Source organism: Pseudonaja textilis, chromosome 3, assembly GCF_049901715.1.
Source record: "Pseudonaja textilis isolate UNSWEBS1 chromosome 3, rPseTex1.2, whole genome shotgun sequence".
NCBI lineage: Eukaryota > Metazoa > Chordata > Lepidosauria > Squamata > Elapidae > Pseudonaja > Pseudonaja textilis.
In genome coordinates, this window is record NC_141992.1 from 65,787,250 (window position 1) to 65,812,081 (window position 24,832).

General features: G+C 39.1%; 1 protein-coding gene across 12 annotated transcripts in view; it reads left to right on the forward strand.

Moving 5' to 3' along the window:
- Positions 1-24,832, forward strand: part of NFIA (nuclear factor I A) — a 485,231-nt gene that overhangs the window by 414,023 nt on the left and 46,376 nt on the right. For 7 of the 12 annotated variants that reach the window (XM_087930008.1, XM_087930006.1, XM_087930009.1 and 4 more), the window contains one exon: positions 22,835-23,013. In XM_087930008.1, the coding sequence (XP_087786134.1) occupies positions 22,835-23,013 (179 nt within the window). The remainder of the gene's footprint in view (positions 1-22,834; positions 23,014-24,832) is intronic. The other 5 variants (XM_087930007.1, XM_087930011.1, XM_026718462.2 and 2 more) reach the window with 1 other exon arrangement.

The window sequence follows — 24,832 nt, forward strand, 5'->3', positions numbered from 1 at the left end:
GGGATCAGCGTTTCTCTTATCGCCGGCCGATCGCTCTCTCTGGGCTGCGGATCGGTGGCTAGTGACTCAGCGGTTGCATGGTGCTTCTGGTAGCCATCCCACCTTCGTCGCCAGTGTTAAGTTTGAGCAATGAGAGGCTGAACCAGAGCATGAGTGCAACAATACTTTATTATAACAATAAAGGGCTGACTGTGCTTGCCACGCCTGGAACTGGCTCGCAGCAATCAGCAACTGGTTGGACCCTGCAGCCTGCTTTTATAGCTGGCTGCTGGGGAGAACCAACCAACGCAAAGTGAGTGGACCTGAGTGAGAACTCCTAGAGTTCTCAGGACATAACAATAGTCATTTATGATCATGTTAAGACTGCAGTGATAAGAACATCTATTTCTAAGATTATACCTCCTTGAACATCGTGGATCTCATATGAAAGTAAAATTTCTGACATTAAAGTGAACTCATAAGCATGTCTATTTAGAAATAAAGCATTGTTCAGTTCAGTGAGTTTTAGATGGCTTAACACCATTAAAATGAATATCAGCAGAACTTCATGGAGGTTGACAATATTTTGAATCTATCTGATATTTGTGTGGCATAGAGCCCAGGTACTTGAGAGATGTCTGTCTTCTACAGCATCTGCCTGTCCTATATGATCAAAGAGATTTGCCTTGCTTTGGGTCCTGATAGTTAAGCGATGTCATCTGGAATAGATGGGTCCACAGTTGCCCTTCCAGTGCCTTTCCTTTGGAATAGCATCTCCACAAATATTTGTTTAAAGCAAGCCATAAAAATACATCTCTTCCCTAACGCCAACCCAGGTGGTAGATCTTTCTTGACTGAGAGTGAAGGAGGTTGGTTTTTTTTTTTTCTCCATTCTTCCCTTGGAATGATTGGACCAGGATGTGTGCTTTTCTCTATTGTCTGTTTGCAAAGCCACCTAGAATTATTTTTGGAGTTGGAAAGTCTAGAAATTGGAGATACATAGATGGGTAGATAGATGATAGGTAGGAAGGAAGATAGATATATGGATGGTCGAACGGACAGACAGGAAAGACTAAGGACCTGTGCTTTGTTCTGACCTAACTGATCCTTCCTATCCTGTGTTTCATTCAATTTTAGACCTGCATCTTAACCCTTCGTGTGTGTCTCTACACCTGTCTATTATGTGGTAAAGTTACTATATACAACAGTTCAAAATACAAGATTAATAAGTTACTTTTCCATGCTGATTATTTCCTGAACAGATTTGTTCCATACAAAGAAGGCATAGTGACCCAGCAGTTGTTCCATGTGCAAGGAGGAGAGTGGGGAGGCAGTCTTACTGGTTCTCCTTTCCCTCCAGTGATTTCTCACACTGTTCTGGTAAAGTCACCTTGTAAGTCCATGCAGAAAATATTGGAGCAGATGGACAAACAGGCTTGGTACAAGGCACTCTTCCTGTGGTTCTGATAACACTAAAGCTGATTTGTTTCAAGTGATGTTAAAAAGTTCAGTATCTTAAAATGTTTGTTTTTCCAATCAGGATTTTTTTTCTTCAGAAGTCAACACTAAGTAGGAAAACAAAGCAGATTATAAACACACACCCTCACATATACCAACATTCAAATTACAGCATGCTAAATTGACTTGGGAAACGACTTTTTAACCTGCTATCCAGAACAGCCTTTCCTAACCCAATACCCTCAGATGTGGTGGAATGAAGCTCAGTTAAACTTAGTTGCCAGGAATGATATGAGATGTGTACTGAATAAAAAAAGTTGGGAGCAGCTAAAAGAAAAATTCAAAAATACTGTTATTCCAACAAAATGTTTCCAGCCACAGAAATGCTTTTTACAGAACTTTTTGCAGCCTTCATTCTGTTGCCTGATTATTATTTTTTGTAAACTACTCCAAATTCTCAGAGACTATGAAACAAGCAGGAACTGGAGAAGCTTTACTTATTCTCACAGTCCAATCCCTGAGGTTCCAAACCACTGAACTCTGTTGACTTCCCTGAGACATTTTTAATACCTGTTCATAAACTAGAGAGAATGAACGATAGAACAATCCCTTAGAAACACAAACACATCTCAGAGTAGCTGTTTATCGATGGAACTTGATAAGAGTGATAATGAATGAGGTGCCAATTCCTGCCCTTGGAGATTTAAAAAGAAAAATACGGCTGCATTTTAATGTGCCTTTCTTTACCTCGGCGGTAGCCACTCCATTGTTCCCAAAGACAGTCATAAATAAAAGTAAGCTTGCTGTTGTATGCAGTTTAATTTGTCCTTTAAGTTTATCTATTTGCTTTCGCACCCAGTTTCCAAATGCATAGGCATTTTTTTCTGTGAGCTAGCATTATTAAATTGCACGTATCAATCATTCTTACCAGGATTGCCATCGCCAACTACATTAAAGAAGTCAGAGAAGTCTGGTTTCAGCAGTCCCTCGCCTTCACAGACCTCCTCCCTTGGGCAGCATTCACCCAGCATCATCGACCTGTCATTACAGGACCCAGAGGTGAGGCCTTACCAAAGCATCCATGAGCTCTTGTTCCGTGGCACCTTTGTCCTCAGGTTGGGATATATGAGAACATTCATCCGGTGTGGTGGTGTCATGCCCCTGTCGGAGTCTGAATCCGAGGAGGAAGCCAAACAGCTGACAGGGATTGGGAGTAGTGTGGCTCCGTTGACTGTGGAGGAAACTGGGGAAGTGCAAAGTCCAGCTGGGCAGAGCAGGGAAGAGGTAGAACAAGGGAGAGGAAATTCAGAGGAAGACCCAGGCCCACACCCTCTTCATCCTAGGGCACACAGGGAGGAATGGAGAAGAAGACAACATGGGTTGCATGGCTTACAGGTGGATTCCTTTCATTAGCCACAGCTAGGAAGACAATTTATAAGAAAGTTAGGCTGCGTGCAGCAGCTGCTGGGAACAAACGTGACTTTATCTTGTGTTGTCGTTGCTTATCTGTGTTCCTGTGTTCCCAATCATTCAAAGGCTGTTCCTGGGAGAGTTTTTCTCCAGCCAGAAGGTAACCTGGACATTGGGGGCAACGTTGGAGCTAACGAAGGGACTCTTTGTTGATTATCTGACTGTGTTGCCTTTGTGCCACACCCCGGGTCATCACAGGTGGTTTTTTGAACCAAAAGTAGACAAGGGCTTGTTAATTTTGTTCCCTCATTTGAACCTAGCTTAGTTTGCTTCATGGCAATCTCAGGAAGACAGATGGAGGAGGTTCCAGCTAATCAGTGAAGTTTTATGACTTGGAAAGATAGACATGTATTTGTAGATATACAGTATATTTGCACAAGGTATTTGTATCTAGTTCAGTAAATCATTCTGTTCTATTGCTTTAAGTCCTTAGCAGTCCATTAGATGTGATTTTATTTTTAATAAGTAGTGTTCATTCTAAGTCTTTAACCTCATTCCTATGGGTCTTTTTAAATGGTTTATAGTATTCTGGTTATTGTTGATTGTTAGAATATTTTGTGACTTAAAATAAAGCAACTGACTCTTGATTTCCTGGGGCTGAATAATTAGATGTAGCTTTTCAAAAGTTGAATTTATAAAAGTTGCACTGTCCACACGCACATACTGTGGTAGAAAAATGAGGTGCATTTGATTTCCTTTTGCTTAAAGGGTTAGGGTTTTTCACTTTGAAAATCTATTTATTCCTTGCTAAAGGCAGGGGCATATATAACACATCTTTTCCTCTTGATAAACATTCTCATTAAAAATGAGAAAGTAAAATAGATACTTGTGACATAATTTTCCTCCTGTTGCAGTGTTGTTGTCTTTTCAAATATATAAATTGTATATACATCAATTACTAGGATTCACATTTAAAATAAAGAAAAGTTGAGATATTGTTTTCCTTAAAGCTGGTTGTGTTTGTCTACCCAGATTTATTATTATAGGAAATTCTTTCAGGTAATTAGGTATAGGCTTCATTCTTAAAAACTTGTTGTAAATGATTATATTATAAACCTTAAGCTCACATGAGAGGCTGGTTGTGTTATTCTCATAGCTTTCAAAACAAAATAACATTCTGCTGGAGAGCTAGATGGGCTTAATTGGTTGTTAATCATGTAGCCAGTTGCTGGGAAGTCCACGTACACTTTAAAAACAACCTTGATAATTGGTGATAATAGCAAGGTATTCATAGTATCAAAGTTACATTAGCAGTATATTCAGCTGTACACCAGCTGATTGCAGTGTCTCATCCTGAAATTTGAACAAGTTAGACTCTCAACAGAATTGCTTCCATAAGATTGCCATTGCTAATATGACATTGCATGCAAACCAGATATGGAGCTCACTTGATCTTGAAAAAGATGACAATTTTTTTTAAAGAAAGAGTATATTTTGAGGGGGGAAAAACGGCAGTCCCATGGCAATTCAAATACTAATAAATGCATATCATAAGCTTTCACAGACAAGAAATCACTTGTTTGGATTGAGTAAGCCTGAAATCACCTGTTTGGGTTGAGTAAGCTTTAGCCCTTGAAATCTGTTGGACTTAAAGTTGCCATATGACTTGGTTGCTAAAATCTTTCCAGCATTCCTATCATATTGTAAACCACCCAGAATCATTGTATTAGTGATAGGTGGCATAAAAATGTAATAAATAAATTGTGATAATTATTGCTATAGCAAATAGATTTTTGAAAGTATGTGAGTGCACTAAAGTTTTATTCAGCTTTCATGGGCTTATTAGGCCCAGCTTTCATGGGCTTATTAGGCCCATGGGCTTATTATCTGTCTCTGGCCAGATTTCTTGAATTAGTGCTCTTGATTATTTTTCTCTTTAAGAAAAATCTTAATATTTTTTTTAAAGCATCCAATGGAAAATTTTGTTGTACTTTTCCATAGAGCACTGATGTGAAAAAGCACTTTTTACTTCAAAGGACAGCTGCATTGAGCAAACTCATCTCAAGCCTTTATTGCCTAAGTTGCATTTCTTGGCCACCAATTCAATTAAGAAAAGCTGAATTTAGTCTGCACTGCTTCTCTTTATTCAGCAAATCTAGACATAGGTCATTGCTAAACAAGAATAAGGTGAAACCTTGACCAGAAATTTTAACAAGGTAGGATTTATGTTTTTGCATCTTTGACTCTTCTAATTAAACTTTAGGTGGATCCATTAGAGTCCTGGGGGTGGGGGGATAATTTTTTTTCCACACACACTCACTACTGCATGACATATTTAAGCTGCTAACATTAGTTGCTCTGTTAATATGTTGTCAGGTAAATTGAATTCCTTAAATTCAAGTTGAGGTTTCAACCATCATGAATTCCACCTCAGCATTTATATTTTGCCCATAAATTAGATTTGGAGTGACAGTTGACTTAAATTATGAACAGCCCCATGATTACTATTCAATACGAACAGATAAAGAACTAAGGACAGAGAAAAGATAGTTATATGGATAATACGGAAGCAATGGACAAAACATAGACTATTCCAGTCTAAACAGCTACTTTTTGTGCAAAGCGAATTTATGGAAAGGTATATGTGACATGTGCAAGCTGACTGTATATACACCCCGATTATATAACTTGCGATCAAATAGGAAGCAGCTGGAGAGCTGAAAGAAAAACATAAAAGCATCACTTGCAGACAAAGAGGAAGTGTCCTACTGCGTGGATAGATGGATAGCAAGTTTCTTCAGGAATACTCTTTACTAATAAATAAATTAGTCCATGTAATATTTTTATGCTGCACATTTGGAGGTCACATTCAGTTAGTCCATTTTGAATGCAAGATATTTATTTATTTATTTATTTATTTATTTAATCATTTATATCCCACCTTTATTATTTTTACGAAAAACACAAGGTGACGAACATATGCAAGATATCCTCCTCCTATTTTTTTGCACAACAGCCCTGTGAGGTGGGTTGAGCTGAGAGTGTGCGTGACTCACTAAAGGTCATTCAGCTAGCTTTCAATGAGTAAGGTGAGACTTGAACTCAGGGTCCTCCTGCTTTCTAGCTCAATGCTTGAACCACTTAACTAGACCAAACTGGCTCCTATATATGGCAATAAAATTAAGAAGCCATGGATCTTGAATATCATTGCTGTCATTTTTTTTTTAACCATCTAGGAAGTAAAGCAAGTATGGATGAAAGCTGAATGCAATCCAAAATCTTTAGAATCTTTGTTGTGTCATAGAGAACATATCAATAGTGGGATCCTACCTTAGTTGCTACTGGTTTGGTGGGTGATCATGTGCACTCACGCACCCCTAACGCTCACACCCCTAACAAGCCAATCAACTGAGCAGATGAAGAAATGGAAAGCTAGGAATGACCCTCCCACTTTCCTATGCACTTTTCAGTCTTTTATCCTCTCAGCTGATCAGAGGCGCTTTTTTAAAAAATCCTTATAATCTAAATGTGAAAATAGAGTGTGCTGCAAAGAAAATAGCAAGTCCAACTTCAACGGTATTTCTAATAATGCCTCTGGCACCATATTCATTTGATCCATAAATCTCCCCTAAGAAATAAAAATGTATTGAATATATATTGTATCAATAAAAAGACAAAAGAATCTAAGAATGAAAAGGGAAAACTATGGGAGCCAAAAAGGGATAATTAATACATGAAGAGATTATTTTGCAAGAACTACATTTACAGTTTTTGTCTTGTGAGTTTTTGCTATATTATGTTCTTCATGTCCATGAAATGTTAGAGGGATGCATTTGCCTGGTCATGTGTTCATTTGTACATTCATCTATAGTTCTGAATGATATTCATTTGCTTTTTATAAAATGACTATTTTTTTGTGATTGCCACCATTGTATTCATTGTTGAATAGACAAGCTTCCACTGATTGTTAAAAAAATCCTATAAACATCAAATGAACCCTCTCATCCTGAACAGTCCCATGTCACCAGCTACTTGGCAGGCAGTATCTAATGGTCCATCGAGTCTGCTTTCTGAGGGTTTTTTTTTCTTTTTAATTTATGTATTTATATTATTATTATTATTATTATTATTATTATTATTATTATTATACAAAAAACAACAGTGTACACAGCAAACGAGATAACTATGCTGGGTTTCATATCACAAATCACTAGACGAACACTTTCCAAGTGTTTAGGACTGCATGATGTATTGGTGGATTATTATTATTATTATTGTTATTATTATTTCATTTTTTTTATTTTAATTTATTTATTTATTTTGTCAGATGTTGGATAAGGGCTATCATATAACATTAAAGATGTTATCCTAAGCATGTTTAAACATAGTTACTGACCTACTGTCTTTGCTAGAAGTTGGTTCCAAGCTTCTACTACCTCTTTCTAGCATTACTCTTGAACTTCACTCCTGTCAAGTTTGAGGTTATGCCCCCATGTTCTTGATTTTTGCTTAGTATTGAAAATGCTGCCTTCTGGAACCTTAGTCACACCCTTAATATAGTTAAAGGTTACAATGTCCTCCCCTTTCTCTTCTGTCCTCTAGGCCAGGGGTCTCCAACTTTGATAACTTTAAGCCTGGTGAACTTCAACTCGCTGGCTGGGAAATTCTGGGAGTTGAAGTCCGCCAGGCTTAAAGTTGCCAAGGTTGGAGACCCCTGCTCTAGGCTATACATATTCAGTTCCTCAATCTCTCCTGATAAGTTTATCCCTCTTAGACCTTGGACCATTTTTGTTGCCCATCTCTGGTCTTACTCAATCTTATACATATCTCTTTTTAAGAGAGTGAAATAAAACATCTGTAATTCAACTCACCGGTATTCTTTTTTAATCCTTATTACTCTTGTTTATATCTTCTCTTTTCTTCTAGTCTTTTACAGGTAGTCCTCAACCTACAGCCACAATTGTTAAGTGATAAACCCATTAAGTGAGTTTGGCCCTCATTTTATGACTTTTTTGCCACATTTGTTAAGTGCAGTTGTTAGGTTAGTAACATGGTGGTTAAGCGAATCTTTCCCTATTGACTTTGCTTGTCAGAAGGACATCATCACATGACCCTGGGATACTGCAACTGTCATAAATGTGAGTCAGTTGTCAAGCATTTGAATGTAAATCACATGAACATGGGGATGCTACAACAGCCATAAGTGTGAAAAATGGTCATGTCACTTTTTTCAGTACTTTTGTAACTTTGAACGGTCAGTAAATGAACTGTTGTAAGTCGAAGACTAGCTGCATTCCCCACCCAAGTATCAATATTCACTGGGGCAGGGATCTCTTTCTTTCATACCATATTTTATATACTCATGCAAAACAGTAATTAACAGTAGGTAATTATAATACAGTGTATAATCAAGTAATAAAAACTACAACTTGCATAAATCCAATAATTTTGTAAATTAGAACGGGATTTAATTGAACAGGAACTTTGTATGAACCTAAGCTTTGAGGAAGTGCTCTAATATTTTTACCTATTCTTCATTTCTAAAACAATCTCCTTTGGAAAACATCAGATAGAGATACATTTATAAAAGGATTTTGCTGCACCAAGAGGTGTGAATTAAACTGTTAGAAAGCTGTGGCTCTTAAAGAAAGTACTAAGGTAAAGGGTCAAAGGTGGTATTCAGCAGGTTCTGACCAGTTCTGGAGAACCGGTAGTGGAAATTTTGAGTCGTTCTGAGAACCGGCAAATGCCACCTCTGACTGGCCCCGCCCCCATCTATTCTCTGCCTCCCGAGTCCCAGATGATTGGCTGGGTCTTCTTTTATTGCTCTGCACAGGTGAACAGAGCTGGAAAGCAGGTTGGAGGGAATAGGATTTTGCAACATTCTTCCCCTGCCATGCCCACCAAGCCATGCCCATGGAACCAGTAGTAAAAAAATTTGAATCCTACCACTGCAAAGGGTGCAGCCAACACTTGTTCTACATAGAGCTTCGTTGAGACATTTAACCTCCTGCTGCTCCCAATTTTCATGGCACCTCAAGGTATCTCCGGTGAAAGACTATATATTTGGTTAGGTCCAAACATCAAAAGTGCTTATGTCGTTTAGAAATAACTTGCTCATAGTAGTTGATACGTGGTGCAAATATTTCATTATGTTTTCAAATAAAGACTTGTGTAAACTTATTCTAGCTTTCCAGCTTTTCAAGCTTTCCGTTGGAGTCAACTGAATGAAAAGGGTCTTTCTTTTTTATGTTTGTCACGGTGAGTTCTAGTCCTGCCTTAGACATGAAAGCTAGCTGCATGGCTTTGGCCAATCACTTTCTCTTAGCCCAACCCACTCGCAGAATTGTTGTGGTGGGGAAAACAGGAGGAAGAAGGAATAGTATATATTATTTGCCAGCCTGGGTTACCTTTGAATTCATACAGGTGGAATGCAATTAATAAATAAATAAATAGATGCTTCATTCTCCACTGGATTTCATTAACAATGAAAGACATGTTGATTCTCTGAAAGCTGTTGGACGGTTCATTCATTAAACAAACCTGACTAGCTATTTAGGGTTTCTATTTAAAGTGGCACATTCTTACTTCTGAATGCCACTCATGTTAGCAAGAAGCTTGCAGATAATTAAAACTGGAACTAAACAAAATTCAAGAAGCGTGTAATTAAAGTACTACCTTTATTGGATTTTAAGGAGTTGCCCTATGACACAGGAAATATTTAAAGGAGTAGCTTATTTAGTTAATCTATATGTAAGTGAACAGTTTAAAAAACCACTAGTCTAAATTAACTATGAAGCCCACCCACTGAGATTATCTCGTAAAGGATTCTCAGTGATTCAGGTTCATTATGTGCAACCATTCAATAATTCTAGATAAATGCATAACTAAAAGCTCTATTATGCTAATAATTTGCACAAGGATAGATAGATGGGGCGGGGGGGCACCATGCTGAGTTAATTTATTATTCTGCTAACAATTTCTAGACTAGACTTTCCTATGAGAAATTATGTTAATATGCTATTCCACTGAGGACATGATAGAGCAACAAGACTATGTAGCCATTTAATCCCTTTAAGAGACAAAAAATGCCCAGAGGGAAAAGTATCAGAGAGAGGCATGAGTGTGATTAACAAAGGGAACCTAGATTTAAAGTTTGATTCTGCGTATTATAAAAATAAGGCCCAATCAGGATTGGTCTCTGGGGAAACAGTGGTGGGCTAAAGATCGCTCTGCAGAGTAGGTATGAATGGATCACCTCCTCATAATTCCTTTCTAGAGCAAGGAGGGGGGCAGGATCACCCACAAGTACTCCATACGTAGGTTCCCTGCAAGGAGTCTATATAGGACAGCAGTTTCCAGGGGATTTTAGAACTATGGAAACTAGGGGGAAGTACTCTCATTTAAGTTTGCATACTTCCTTTCTTAACCAGCTTAGAAAATTGCTTGTTAATGGCTTTTTAGGGTGTTAATCTTCCTTCAGAAGGGAAACTTTAATTACAGTAGTGAATTTCCTTCTATCCTTGATGAAAGAAGTTGTATGCATGTTTAAGGACTTTACAAACTCTCTCTCTCTCTCTCTCTCCCCTTCCCTCCCTCCCTCCCTCCCTCTCTCTCTCTCTCTCTGTCTCTCTGTATGTGTGTTTAAATGGTAAAAGAGTGACTAGGATGTTGATTTGGAAAGTTATAAATAGATGAAGAGGCTAGAGGAACTTGACATAATATTAGCAGTGGATTATTTCAAATTTTCAAATAAAGTTTTTGAAACTAACTAAGAAATCCTCCTGTGGGAAAATGTTTTGATTAGGAAAAAAATATGGTAAGAGGAATTTTGAAAGTTGACTAGAGGGAACCTAGAGAGAACTAAAGATTACAACTGAAGAAGATATTAATACAATGGAACAGTATTATTTCAGCGTAGAAGGGTATTTGAGAATAATGCACTGTGAAATTATTCTTAAGATTGCTACTATAAAAATAGATTTAAACTAGATGACAGAAAAGGAATGGATTTTATTGTACAAAAGAGAGATTGAGGGCAATATGAAAATGGTTTTAAAAATGTCATGTTAAAAGAATTATATGGTAAAAAAGTGTAAACCACAAAAGTGAGTTATAAATGAAACTTGCTGATGTCTTAACAATCAAAGGGAAAATACAAATACTAAATCAGAAGAGGGACTTGGATAGCTTTCTTATCTTAGATTTACAAATGAATCATGTTAAACTAGTAAAGAATTTCTGAGAGAAGACAAAGAGAAAATGATAAGTAATCAAGTTGTGGGACAATATTTAAAAATATCAAAATCAAGTTTTTAAAAATAAATTGAAAGAAAATAAATATGTGTTTCTGGTAGCTCTTAAATGACTAAAACTAGTCCTAGTAAAACTAGGACTGAATGACAAAGCTTTAAAGACTTGTTTATAGATAACAGAAAGGAAAGGATATAAAACATTTATCTGATTATGATTGAAATATATGTGTTACTATTCCTGGTAGCTCTTAAACATTTGCTTATTAGGACTGAATAATGAATTTTGTTTTAATTTGCCTATTGATAAAGAGATGTGATATATGAAAAAGAGATCTTTTACTGAATTATCAGAGAACTGTTAAGTTACTGGTTATTTCTTTTGGTTTGGTTTGGAGAGAGTGATATTTTTCTATATCTTTCTTATTTCATATATTTTTCTTTTTTCAGCAGTGTTCATTTTTTAATATTCTTTTTAGTTTGTGTTAGTTTTTCCCTTCATTTGTAAACTTGTTATTTTTTTTTAAAAAAAAGGCTGAATCAGAGCAGGAGAGGCATTTGAACACATTCATAAGATTTTATGCATTTCTGAAATAATAACAAAAATTATCCCTCCTTGACTATAGTATTTTAGCTTGTTCTATAATGGCATATTTACTTTTGTATCTTTTATTTGATATGCCCATCAACATCAAACAGGGTAATAAGCTCTAGTGCTTTATACTCAATTTCTTTTATATACTAATGTCTCTATCCTCTTCAGAGCTCACCCACCAAGACACATCATAATGTTTAAATACAGAACTCATGTTTAAAGCATCGTGAGGCTCAGGATTTCCAACTTCTCATATTGACAGAACCATAAATCACATTAAATTAAGTGAATTACTATACCATGCATCTATAGCTTTAACAGTGTTTATGTAGTGTCATCTTACCATCTCTAGCATCGGAAGGAAGAGAAACACTGTTATTTGAATTGGGAAGTAGACCTCTAATAATGTAATAGCAATATATCAATTCAGATTCATCAATTCCATTAAGATGCCATTTTTAATATCAAGGCAGATTTGCCTACAACCCCCATTCCCCTGCCAGGATTTCCTATTTGTACTTCAGATGTTACCATCTGCATTTAATTATGGGAGTAACCTTACTTTTTATCAAATTATGTACACAACTTGGCTCATAAGTCAAAATGAAATTCTTAATTCCTTTTTAAAATATGAATGCAAGGCCTAACATTACAAAATGCAAGCAAAAAAAGTGTATTTACAAATCAAATCATTTAATCTATTGTAACAATTCTAAAAATGACTTGTCATCTAAGTATCTACTGATTTTGCCTGAGTATTAGAACATTTTGGCACTACATAGACTAGACTGTATGATTTCATTCCTTTATCATTTTACCCACTCAACTATTCTGCAAAGGAGGCTTCAGTAGTGATGACCAAATTCACATTATTCAGGGAGTTTATCTGACTGACAAGGAAGTTAAATCTGAGTCTCTGTGTTCCTAGTTTAATCCTGATTCATACTTCTTTTTTCCATTTATTTCCTTCCTTTCTTCTACCGTGTTCCTCCAACAATACGGCCTCCCCCAATAGGAAGTCCCAGCATGTTTTATAGTCATAAAATCAAATTAAGCCCCTCCCCTCAAATTAAGGCCTATATTAAACATGCAAAATGGGGGGGAATGGCGGGGGGCTTGCCATTAGGAAGTACTTTTGTTGTGTACCCGGATATGGTGCTGCCTGCGTTGACTTCAGCATTGGTGGGGCACTTCGTATCGGGAGACCTTCTGCCACCATTGCCTTCCCTTCTCCCCGTGCTGCCGGCATTTGGCACAGCCACGCATGGCAAGCCAGGGCTCCTCCCTGCAACCGGAGCCCAGTGGAAACACTCAGCTTCAGGTGCTCCTGTCGCTGCCTTCCCTTCGCCTTCGAAGGCAAAGCCAATTCTTTTAAAAACGATGCCCTACTACTGGTACGACAAAGCCTCCCCTGCCCAAAAGGGCAGCCCAACCCCACGTGGGGAGGCAAATCTCCCGGGGCCACAGTGCAGGATCGGCCCACCCCAGGAGAAGTGCCCAGCGGCCATCCCTGCCTGGCACAGGGCAGAGCGCAAAGAGCTTCACCTGGGGCACCCAGCGCAGATGACAGGCGGGTCCTCCTGCCCAGTGGCAGAGCTCTCACCAAGGCAGCGAGCATCTCCTCGCCGGGCCCTCCACTCATCCTGCCAGGGCCGTGTCAGAGCCATGCGGGCTGGGCAGAGCCAGGAAAGCAAGCCATGGGTGCGCGCCTGTCTGCCAAGTGAAAGAGCCAGGCCGACCCGAGCTTGGCTTCCTTCCCAAGTCCCTCCAGCCCGAACCCAAAGGAGCCACTGGGAGAGGCTGCCTGAGGCAATGATAGCGCCCACCCGTCTGCAGACAGGGAGGTGAGGTGACGGCAGCACTGCTTCCCTGGCCAGTGGGTCCGGCAGAGAGAGCCCAAAGCCGCCCGTCCTTTCCACCCCTCATCCAGCCCGTCCCCATCCCCATGCATCTCCAAATGTGCCAGCAGCTCCAAACACTGCAGCGGCATGGCCATTGGGCAGAGGCACTCACTCAGCGGGGCTCAGCTTGGAGGAGGACATGACGCAGGCCATTGCCTTGCCTCCCTGTCCACGGATGGGTAGGCTCTATCACTGCCTCAGGCGGCCTCTCTTGGTGGCCCCTGTGGGTTCGGGCTGGAGGGACTTGGGAAGGAAGCCAAGCTTGGGTCAGCCCGGCTCTTTCACTTGGCAGGTGTGCTTGCAACCGCAGCTCGCTTTCCCGGCTCTGCCCAGCCTGCACAGCTCTGGTGCAGCCCTGGCAGGATGAGCGGAGGGCCCAGTGGGGAAGCACTCACTGCCTTGGCGAAAGCTCCACCACTGGGCAAGAGGGCCTGCAGGTGAAGCTCTTCGCGCTCTGCCCTGCGCCAGGCAGAGATGGCGGCTGGGCACTTCTCCTGGGGTGGGCCGATCCTGCACTTTGTCCCTGGGAGATTTGCCTCCCCATGTGGAGTTGGGCTGCCCTCTTGGGCAGGGGAGGCTTTGTCATACCGGTAGTAAGGCATCATTTTTAAAAGAATTGGCTTTGCCTTTGAAGGCGAAGGGAAGGGGGCGACAGGCGCACCTGAAGCTGAGTGTCTCTGCCGGGCTCTGGTTGCAGGGAAGAGCCCTGGCTGGCCACATGTGGCTGTACCAAATGCCGCAGCGTTGCTCTGAACACCACAGCAGCACGGGGAGAAAGGAAAGCAACGGTAGCTGAAGGTCTCCCAATACGAAGTGCCCCACCAACATTGAGGTCAACATCCAAGCTGTCGCCGCCTGCCCACCTGCCCAAGGATGCAAGGAGGGGGAATTAAGTCACTCCCGAAAAGACGACCTAGCCGTTTTTTCGGGGGTCAAAAAAAAATAAGGCCCGGCCTTATTTTGTGAGAAACATGGTATCATGTAACTCAAGTAATACATAGCTAATTCCCTGGTGGTCTGTCAGCTTGCCACTCTAATATTGTACATTTTATTCTGTGTAGTTATTGCACCATACCAAAAGGATTTGACCCTCAGTTTAAGGAAGTGTGTATAATTAATTATTAGTTTAATCTATTTATAATCCTAGAAATCCTGCTTTGCTGTGTCATTACAATTGAATTGTTTTTGAAAAGGATGAGTGAAGAATGTTATGACTGTATGCCAAGAGCATACACTCCCTAAAGAGTCACCCATGGTGCAAAGGTCATTTTAGCTACCCCATTAAAATAGGCAGACACCTACATTGAGCAGAACTGACATAGGAAGATACCCAAAGCAGAAGTGTCACTTTAATAGCAATAGCAAGGGCATCCTTTCATACTTTACAGGAGACGATCATGAACTACATGAATAGAAAATATAAGATGATTGGCAATATAGTGTGGATGATCAGCTCCTCTGATTGGATAGTGGTTAATATGCTACTGAGGATGAGTTGAGGTTCTTTCAGGGCACATGTTTATGGTGTGGCTAGATGGCCTTTGAGATATCTAGTTTCTGATGTTACTTTTATGAGCAAGTAACTTTCAAGATGCAAAGACAGATCATAGTTGAAAAGTGGAATGCAAGAAACATGAATATGAAACAATTCGACGCAGTGAAAGATTAAATGATCTACTACACACTGAGATCTAGGAATAGAGAATTAAGTGGACTTGATTTGGACATCTTCTATTACAGGGGTGTTAAACTCAAGGCCCAGGGGCTGGATCCGGCCCACGGGGTGCTTAGATCTGGCCCATGGGGTCTCCCTGGAAATAGTGATGGACCGGCCTATGGTGCCTCCGCCAGAAAAAAATGGAGCTCATGAGGGCCACATGCAGCTTTCTCAAGCTCTGTTTTTGCTGGTAGACGATTGCAGAAGACTGTCTCAGCTGAAAATTGAGTTTGCAAGAGCCATGGATGGCCCTCTCGAGCTCTGTTTCCCCAGGCAGAGGATTACAGGAAGCCATTGCAGGTGAAAATGGAGCTCAGGAGCCCATTGTCAATGTCTGAGACAGCGCGCCATTCAAAGCAGCTACAATGCGCCATTTCGGAATTGCCACACATGCGCAGGGGCCAGGGAGCAACCGGGCTGCAGCAAGAGTACTTGCGGGAGCCAGCAGGGAACAACCAGGAACAGGAGGGTTGGGTGTGCTGAGTCTGTACAGCCAGCTGGCTAGCAGAAGCCAGTAATGCTGGCTAGAAATCCTTTTACTTGTATTGTTCACCACATGCCAAGCTGAGATTCCAGTAAAAAGGCCCATTCTGTTCACAGTGTGACCTATTCTTTTGCTGGCTTGGTTTGGAACTGTGCCACGCATTTTTGCTGGCAGAATACTTGGGCCACCTGGCCAGCTCCCCCCACCCCCAAGTTAAAACACAACCCTGATGTGGCCCTCAATAAAATCGATTTTGATACCCCTGTTCTGTTATATCCTGTATGATATCTTCCCAAACCAATTATTCAGGTCTTCCAATCCATTATCAGTGTAATCAACTTCAACTGCTTTGCAGCGAGTTGTCATTTTTTACTTTCCTTGCAGTGTTCCCACCAATATAAGCTTCTCAAAGGAAAACAAGAATAGAGAAAACCAAAACAACCATTTTGTGCAGTGTCGAGTTTTCTCAGCTTGTCAACTTAGGGTCATACTCAGCTGAAATCAATTCTAGTATTTCCTTTCCCCCTCCCTTAAATGTCTGTATGTGACACATTTGTATGTGCATGTGTGTATATGAAAACATACACAGGAAGGAAAAGCAGCCTTCCTGTGAGATAAATTCTAAATCTTTTATTTACATTATCTCTTCTGAATTCAATGTATGAGAAATAGCATTCAATAAACGGAAATTCTAAGGTTGGCTTTTTGGAATTGCTAAAACAGATGTGAATGTTTTATTTAAACAGTTCCATTTCACTAAGATTAAAGAACAGTTTTTACAACTTTTTGTTCATAGATTTTATTGTTAGTTGATTGTAGTTTCAAGTTGAGCTAATATTTCCCATTGATTTTAATAGTACTGGATTGCCACCAAATTTTTAAAGCTATTTATTCAGACTTCTGTTCCCTACCTCTTCAATCGTATCATATATAGTTCAAATTTCTTTCAAAAAAACTTTAACCTTTTGCCAGCATTCCTCATTTAAAAATCTCTCTTCTTGTTCCTGATCAACACAGCTGTTGCCTAGATCTAAAAGCATTTGACTTCAGCCAGCATGGCGGCTTAGTCAATTAATACTCTAATACAATCATTTCTGAAAACAAATGCTTTGGCAAAATAAAGAGTGGGATATATCTTGCATAATTTGAATCGGCTTTTGCATTGTCACAATGGTAGAAGTGACATGTTGGATCACAGTGGGCTGAAGCATCTCTAAAAATGAGACAGAATTATGAAAAGGAATTAATTTCAATGTTCTTTCAGTCCTTTTTAACACCAGATTTCTTAATTGTAATTGATTCTTTAAATGCCAATAGAGGATTGTTTTGACTCCTAAAAAAATGTTCTGGTCTCAACAGTGGCAGCACCTGCCTAATCTTGCCTAGATTTAGAAGCTAACCAGGGCTAGCACACGATTAGGACATGAATGGGACCAGTGGTGCGATTCAACCAGTGTAACAACCGGTTTGGTGATCATGCGCTTTGCGTGCGCACGCACCATTTTAAAAAGTCCATTTTCAGCTGTAATGCTTGCCTTCTACTGTAGCCCCAGTGTGTAAAACAGCTGAGGCGTGGCAAAACCGCTCTACCACGTGAATCAGCTGTGCTCCAAAGCAGGAAATAAAGCACAGGAAATGATCACCGGAACTACTGGTTCGCCTGAACCGGTCCGAACCAGTAGAATCCCACCTGTGAATGGGACCCTCCTGGGAATAGCAAGACTGTAGGTGAGACTGGGGGACTGAAATTCATCCTGGAAAAAAGGCACCAGGAAGTCTTCAGGTTGCCATGATAACTGCATGAAATATGCATAAACTTACCAGGCGCCAAGCTCAGATCGAAAGAGATCTTGCTTTAAACTAGTATTCTTTGTAAGTAGATGAATCCATGTGTCATATATTTTCCCATTAGGCTTTGAGGTGAGTAGGTTTATTTTAGCCATCAACTGTGCTAGGATGACCATAATAACAAGGGCTTATCTTATTCCTGTTCTAGCATTACAGAGAACATCTTAGGTTGTTTTAAACTTCCTTTGAACCCTAAATCCTTTTCCAGTATACCTCAATTGTCATTGGATTACTAAACAATTTTGCAGACTAAGAAATTATGCTTCTAGAAAGCCAACATAGCTGACTTAACAATGACTTCATAGTTTTTTTCCTAATTATTTAAATAAGCAACACAGTTGAAGAGATAGAAGAAACATGTGGATAGGTAGCTGTTTGTAAACAATGGGGAGAAAAGTTAAAGAATCAGGAGTAGGCTACTCACTGGCTCCATGATATTCTGGCAACTCTTGGGGTGATCACTTGCATTACAACTAAAATTGGGCAATAATATCTGTCACCAAATTATGGCAGCAAGTGTCTGTTTCACTTAAACGCTATTCACTAAGGTATGATAGTCTGAAAAGAGATTTGTTTTTGACTTGACTTCATCATCTGCATCTTTTCCAATCTGCCTTCAGCATGCTGCTGAAATTATTATAAAGCTCACAGCCTGAAGGGAGGAAATCATGGCATGGACTGAGAGGCTAGTAAAACACTCCCTTTATCTGTGTGAAGGTTTGCTGGACAAACAAAGAAAAGAGAATTAAATTGGTTGAAATCCTGATGATTGTGGAGCCACAGTTGGTTTCAATGAATAAATTTCAGGAAGGAAGTTATAAACCTTGGAGCAGAACAACTGGACCATTTATTAGTTCTCATTAAAATTAACAATACCTTATTCAAAATTTGGGGTGTGATTCCTTGGATACTAGTGCTGGGGATTTTACCTTCCAGCATGCTAACTTTAATCTTTCTACTTTCTCTTATGCAGTAACATATTACAATAGATACATCAGCATTGTGATTGTCAAACTCGGCAAAAAGAAAAGGTTTAAATATCTAAAGTGCTTAGTGGCAATCAGTTGGGAAATAAGCATCCTTTCCTAACTTGCTGCCTTCTAAATATATAGGGATCAAAATTGTGATATATCCTACCTAACATAGTCATTGGCCCATTGCTTCTTGGAAATTCTATGATGCACACTTGGAAGGTCTCAAAATGTGTTTTGGTGATCTCAGTAAATATACATTAAAACATTAATCTTACTCATTTTTCCCCAACTCCGATTGAGACAGTGGTCATCTAAACATCTAGAACAGGGGAGGAAGTTTTATAAATGTTTGGACTTATGATATGCTTTATTTCTGGGGACAAGCAAAGATCACTATTAATTAGCAGAAATGCTTAGTTATTTTAGTCTGAGAAGTTGTTACTGTATCAATATTTGTGAAAAATCTACATTGTCTTATTTTTTATTTTGGCAAATGGTTTGTAGATCCCATAGTTACAGAGAGGGGAAGGCAGGCAGGCAGGGAGGGAGGAAGGAAGGATTAATTCACTATCCTTAATAGCTCTTCAAAGTATTTAAACCTTTTATAATTATTACCAAATAAAATATGGTATCAAATCTGCCACAGAAACATAGACAGATTGTGCTAACTCGAGAAATTATGTTATGCAGAACATAACATGAGAAGAACATTGGAAAGAAGAAAAAGAAAACAGCATACTTGCTTTAAGTTCTCTATTTTATGTTCAGGCTGGTAAGAATTAAATAGGGATAGAGCAGGGGTGTCAAACTCAAGGCCTGGGGATTGGATCCGGCCCATGGGGTGCTTACATCTGGCCTGCAGAGCCATTCTGGAAACAGCAAAGGACCAGCCTGCAGTGCCTCTGCCAAGGAAAATGGAGCTCGGGAGATCTGCATGCCACCCTCTTGAGCTCCATTTTCACTGGCAGTGGGTTGGAGGAAGCCATCACAGCCGAAACAGAGCTCAGGAGCCAGTTTTTGCTCAGGCCACTACAGGCATCCCTGACATAAGTGACATCAAGCTGGCCAAGCCAACCCCAGCCCCCCAAAGTCAAACAATCCTGATGCAGCCCTCAATGAAATCGAGTTTGAGCTAGAGCAACTTGAAGCGTATTTTGTATACATTAATTTTGGATTCATTCTAACATATATTTTTATTCTTTGATAATCACCTTCCTTTATAAAAGTTTCAAGTTTTGCTAAGTGATGTTCTAGTCAAAATACTCCAAAACACATGTCCACATACTTCAAGTCTTGTAACTCAGCAGCCTGACGGGAGAATGGTGAAAGAGGAATGTGTGCATTTCTCTACCTTTGTCTGAGATTTTTTATTACCTTCCCCAGCTTCCAAGGCAGGAAACTAAACAATAAGTATCCCAGCCTCAGAAAGGGGGAAAGGATGTTCCCAGAACATGACTTACAACTTAACCATCCCTTTAAGTAATAAACTGGTAATTAGTGGTAGTTTATGATGAAGACTATTTGCATATAGTGGACTTTGAAGAAATAGGATAGAAAGAGAGTATTGCTACTTTTGAACTCTGATATTGGGGAAGACTCCTGAGAATATCATGAATAGCCAAGAAAACAACCAACCAGGTACAAACAACCAGGCTCAAGTTATCCTACTTCAAATCAAAGCAGCTGCAGCAAGGTGAATGGATTCAGTTACAGTGGCAATGGATGGATTGTTGGAAGACCTAAAGCAGAGGTGTCAAACTCGCAGCATCATGGCGGCATCATGTGACATATTGGGACTTCCCCCCTTCACTATACTGGGTGGGGGCATGGCCAGCACGTGATGCATTTGTCCCATAGGCTGTGAGTTTCACAGCTCTGACCTAAAGGAACAAGTTGGGGACAAATCATTCTTGAGAAAATCTATCTGCATGGTCACTTGACAGCATATAATTGGTTGTCATCAATCATGGGAATGAAACAATTATTTAGTTCAAAATTAGAAGACATAAGATTAATGCAAAATAGATCTGAGCATCAGATGTCATTTGTTCAAAATAGAATATGTAAATTGAATTGGAAGGGCTTCCTTCTTGATAATGACTGATTATGTGCCATCATGTTGACCATACAGATAGATTTTCTCAAGAATAATTTTAAAGATGCAAACATATAATTATAATGAGAGGCTTAATATACATTAGAAAATGTTTGCATCTAAACAAAAATAGAAAACCTTTGCTCCACCCATCTATATTAACTAGGGCTCCACCGAAGTGTATAACTTATCCTACTTTCCATCAGTGCCCCACCCGCTATCACTTATACCAGGTAGTGTAGAATTCAATGCAAGAAATTTGGTCTTTACAGAAATTTCATTAAACTTCTCTTATAATATCAGTGAAAGACAATGTACAGTATTTATATCTCCTAATTTTGTTCATTCAACCTTTGCTGTTCACCACTAGGTTGTCTTAGTATCTCCTCCTGAATATTCAGCACACTTTGAACCTAATTCAATACATTTCTTTGAATGTACAATAACTTTCACAACTTTTATTGTTCTCTCTGGTTTACAAATGCAGTGTATGGACATAGATAGCCATAAAAGTTTAATCAAGCTGGCTGGGAGAGGATGACTGTATATTTTGGAAATAAATGGAACTAAATCATTTTGTATAAATGTAATAGGCTTGTACGATGACAGTGTGCTAAAATGAAATGCAGCAGCAAAATCCAAAGACCTCAGCTTAAGAGTGCAACAAATGAAAAAGTATTGTATCACCTTTATTAAGGTATTGTTTTCATTTTGAATAAATTACATTTCCAAATTATTCAAGGCGCAACATTACTGATGCTAACAAAAAGTAGCCTTGTTGTGGACAGATCAGCTATTGATACTTAGAGAGAGGTGGAGAGGTTTTTTTGTTTTGTTTTGGATAAAGATTTAGCTAACTTGTTTGAAAATCGAGTTGCTTGGCTAGAGTTAGAACTGTGTTATGGTTTTGCTTTGTATTTATCTCTTTTTAACTGTGTGTTGTCTATATGGAACCTTAGGTTCTTTTGGCAAAAGTTGATTTTTGTTAAATCCTTGTCTTTCTAACGAATGTTTAAACTTGGAAATGAGAAGTTGCCTTGTAGCAAATGTCTTAGTTTGTTTGGCTGAGCTACAGGTTCATCAAGTTTCTGTTGGGGGTTCCTTTCCTTTTCTGCAGACACCTTCAATCCTCTCATGATGAGATCAGATGGGAAGAGAGTAACTGATTTATAGTACAGGGATGGTTACAGAAGGGACCTAATTCATTGCTAATCATTCCCAAGCATGGATCACATCAGAAATGAAGTACTTCAAAGGGAGAGACTGATTTGGACCCGAAGACACTTTTCTTATTACATATGGCCCAGTGTTAGGTCCGGTATTAGGCCATTCAATGGCATTGCTGGGACTTTAAGAGTATTTAAGTTTCCCTTTCAAAATTCATAATTGACATCAAACACCTTTGCTATCCTGTTTTTGTTTTTGTTTTTTGCCTTGGGGTAATTCAAAACAGCTCCTGGGTTGCTTTCTATGTTGCAATCACAGATTTCTCAATATATGAATACACTTTATCCCCCTTGAAGCAGTATTCCTAAAAGTTATTTAGGGACACGTTTATTCGATTTTCACTCATAAGAGATAAAATCCAAATGTTTGGGGTACAAGAATGGAAATTATATAAAAATAATATTCCGCTGCTGACCTGAAAAGTGACATAAATAAAGCTGCTTTATAGCTCAAAGTAAAACTGCTCCCCATGTGCAAACCAGAATTATGCAGAATGTCAATTAAATCAACTGTAATCTCCCAGATACATTTTTTATTGCTGGATTCATTAGAAAGGCTCTTAAGGTAATGAATAGTCGTCACTTTTACCAAGGACTGCTGATTCCTTTATAAATGATGACCACTAAAAATGCAGAAGAGACATTTTAAAATCTGGCTATATTTACACTCTGCCTTTATACTTGAAGTAAAGTAGAATTTAGTATGACCTGACATATTATAAAAATCACTACCAGACATCAGCTCTGTACTTTAGGACACTTGCATTTCAGAAAACTTGTTTTAAGGTTGCATAATAAAGCAGTATTAAAAAAGCACAAAATCAGATAATTTGTTTTTTATCAGATTCCAAAAATCTATTCTTTATAATGTATTTTGCTTTTTTTTTTCTTATAGCAAGTCCACACGCAACACCATCGACTCTTCATTTTCCAACATCACCCATTATTCAACAGCCTGGGCCATACTTCTCACACCCAGCAATTCGCTATCATCCTCAGGAGACTCTGAAAGAGTTTGTCCAACTTGTCTGCCCGGACGCTGGTCAGCAGGCTGGACAGGTGGGGTTCCTAAATGTAAGGAAGCTGTTTCTACTTTTTTTTCCCCAGAAGTTTTGTTTCTATAACCATGGAATGATATGAACAGATTTGTACACAAGAGAAAATCATTCTCTCATTAGGGGGCATAAACCAGCCCAAGTTAAATGTGTTTCATTCATGTTGATTATGGTGGGAGTTAATATCATTTAAGTTGTCTTTATTCGGCTACCTTGTGCCCTTCTACATGCTACAATTTAATTAATTTTTGCCAGTAATGAAAACTACTAAATTTTGATATAAGTGATTTAGCACAACATGCCAGAGGTAGTCCTCAACTTACGATCACAATTGAGCCCAAAATTTCTGTTGCTAAGGGAGACATTTGTTAAGTGAGTTTTGCCCCATTTTGCCACCTTTCTTGCCAAGTTGTTAACTGAATCACTACAGTTGGTAGGCTAGTAACCCGCTTGTTAAGTAAATCTGGCTTCCCCATTGACTTTGCTTGTCAGAAGGGGATCCCCTGACCTTGGGACACAGCAATGGTCATGAATATGAGCCAATTGCCAAGCATCTGAATTTTGATCACGTGATCATGGCGTTACTGCAAAGGTCATAACCAGAGGTGGTATTCAGCAGGTTCTGACCAGTTTTGAAAAACCGGTAGCAGAAATTTTGAGTAGTTCAGAGAACCGGCAAATACCCCCTCTGACTGGCCCCGCCCCATTTATTCTCTGCCTCCCGAGTCCTAGCTGATCAACTGGGTCTTCTTTTGTTGCCCTGCACAGGAGAATGAAGCTGGGTTAGTGGGGTGGGAAGGGATGAGATTTTGCAGTAACCTTTCCCCAGGAGTGGGGAGGGAATGGGATTTTGCAGTAACCTTCCCCTGCCATGCCCACCAAGCCACGCCCACAGAACCGTTAGTAAAAAATTTGAATCCCACCACTGTTCGTAACTGTAAAAAACTGTACTGTCATATTTTTCAATGCCATTGTAACTTTGAATGGTCATTAAACGAACTGTTGTAAGATGAGAACTATCTGTATTTATTATATTATATTATATTATATTATATTATATTATATTATATTATATTATATTATATTATATTATATTATATTATATTATATTATATTATATTATTATAATGCTATATATGTTTCTTGTTTCTCTGCTGTCTGAAGTACTGGGGCTTGGGAGGTACATGCATATCAGTGTTTCTCTGTCTCAGTAACTTTTAAGAGGTGTGGACTTCAATTCCCAGAAATTTCCAGCCAAAATTTCTGTATATTGAACTTCACATATCTCAAAGCTGTTGAGGCTGACTAACATTGATTGATGTGTATGCATACAATGGCTTCCAAAGGTGGGGGCTGGAAGGTGCTAAAGTAGTCAAGACCTCCACCCTTTGTGCATTTGTGCAACATTATCACAAATACTGAAAGAATAGGGCTTCATTCACACAATTAGGATGATCCTCTTGACTTTTTGCTCTCCCCATGGACACCCCTGTATTTGCATACTCTCTTTCTCTCTAATTCATTGACATCAAACAGTATTCGGTTACTTATATTTGTACTATTATTATGCCCCATGTTCCAATCATTGCTTATTAACCAAAAAATTATGCTTTATAGAGTGTCTGATCAGTGCCAAATAATAGTTAACTATGGGTAAATTGACTTCATCAGTAATTTGATGGTCTTAATTTTGCATTCCATACAATATTGTATATATGATTTGAACTTCACATTCATGTTCAGAAAGAGTGTCAATTAACATGACCTCAAAAGAGAATTATTTAGTTTCTTATGATCTGATCCCCAGATTTCCAAGGTTAATCCAAACTATAGAACAA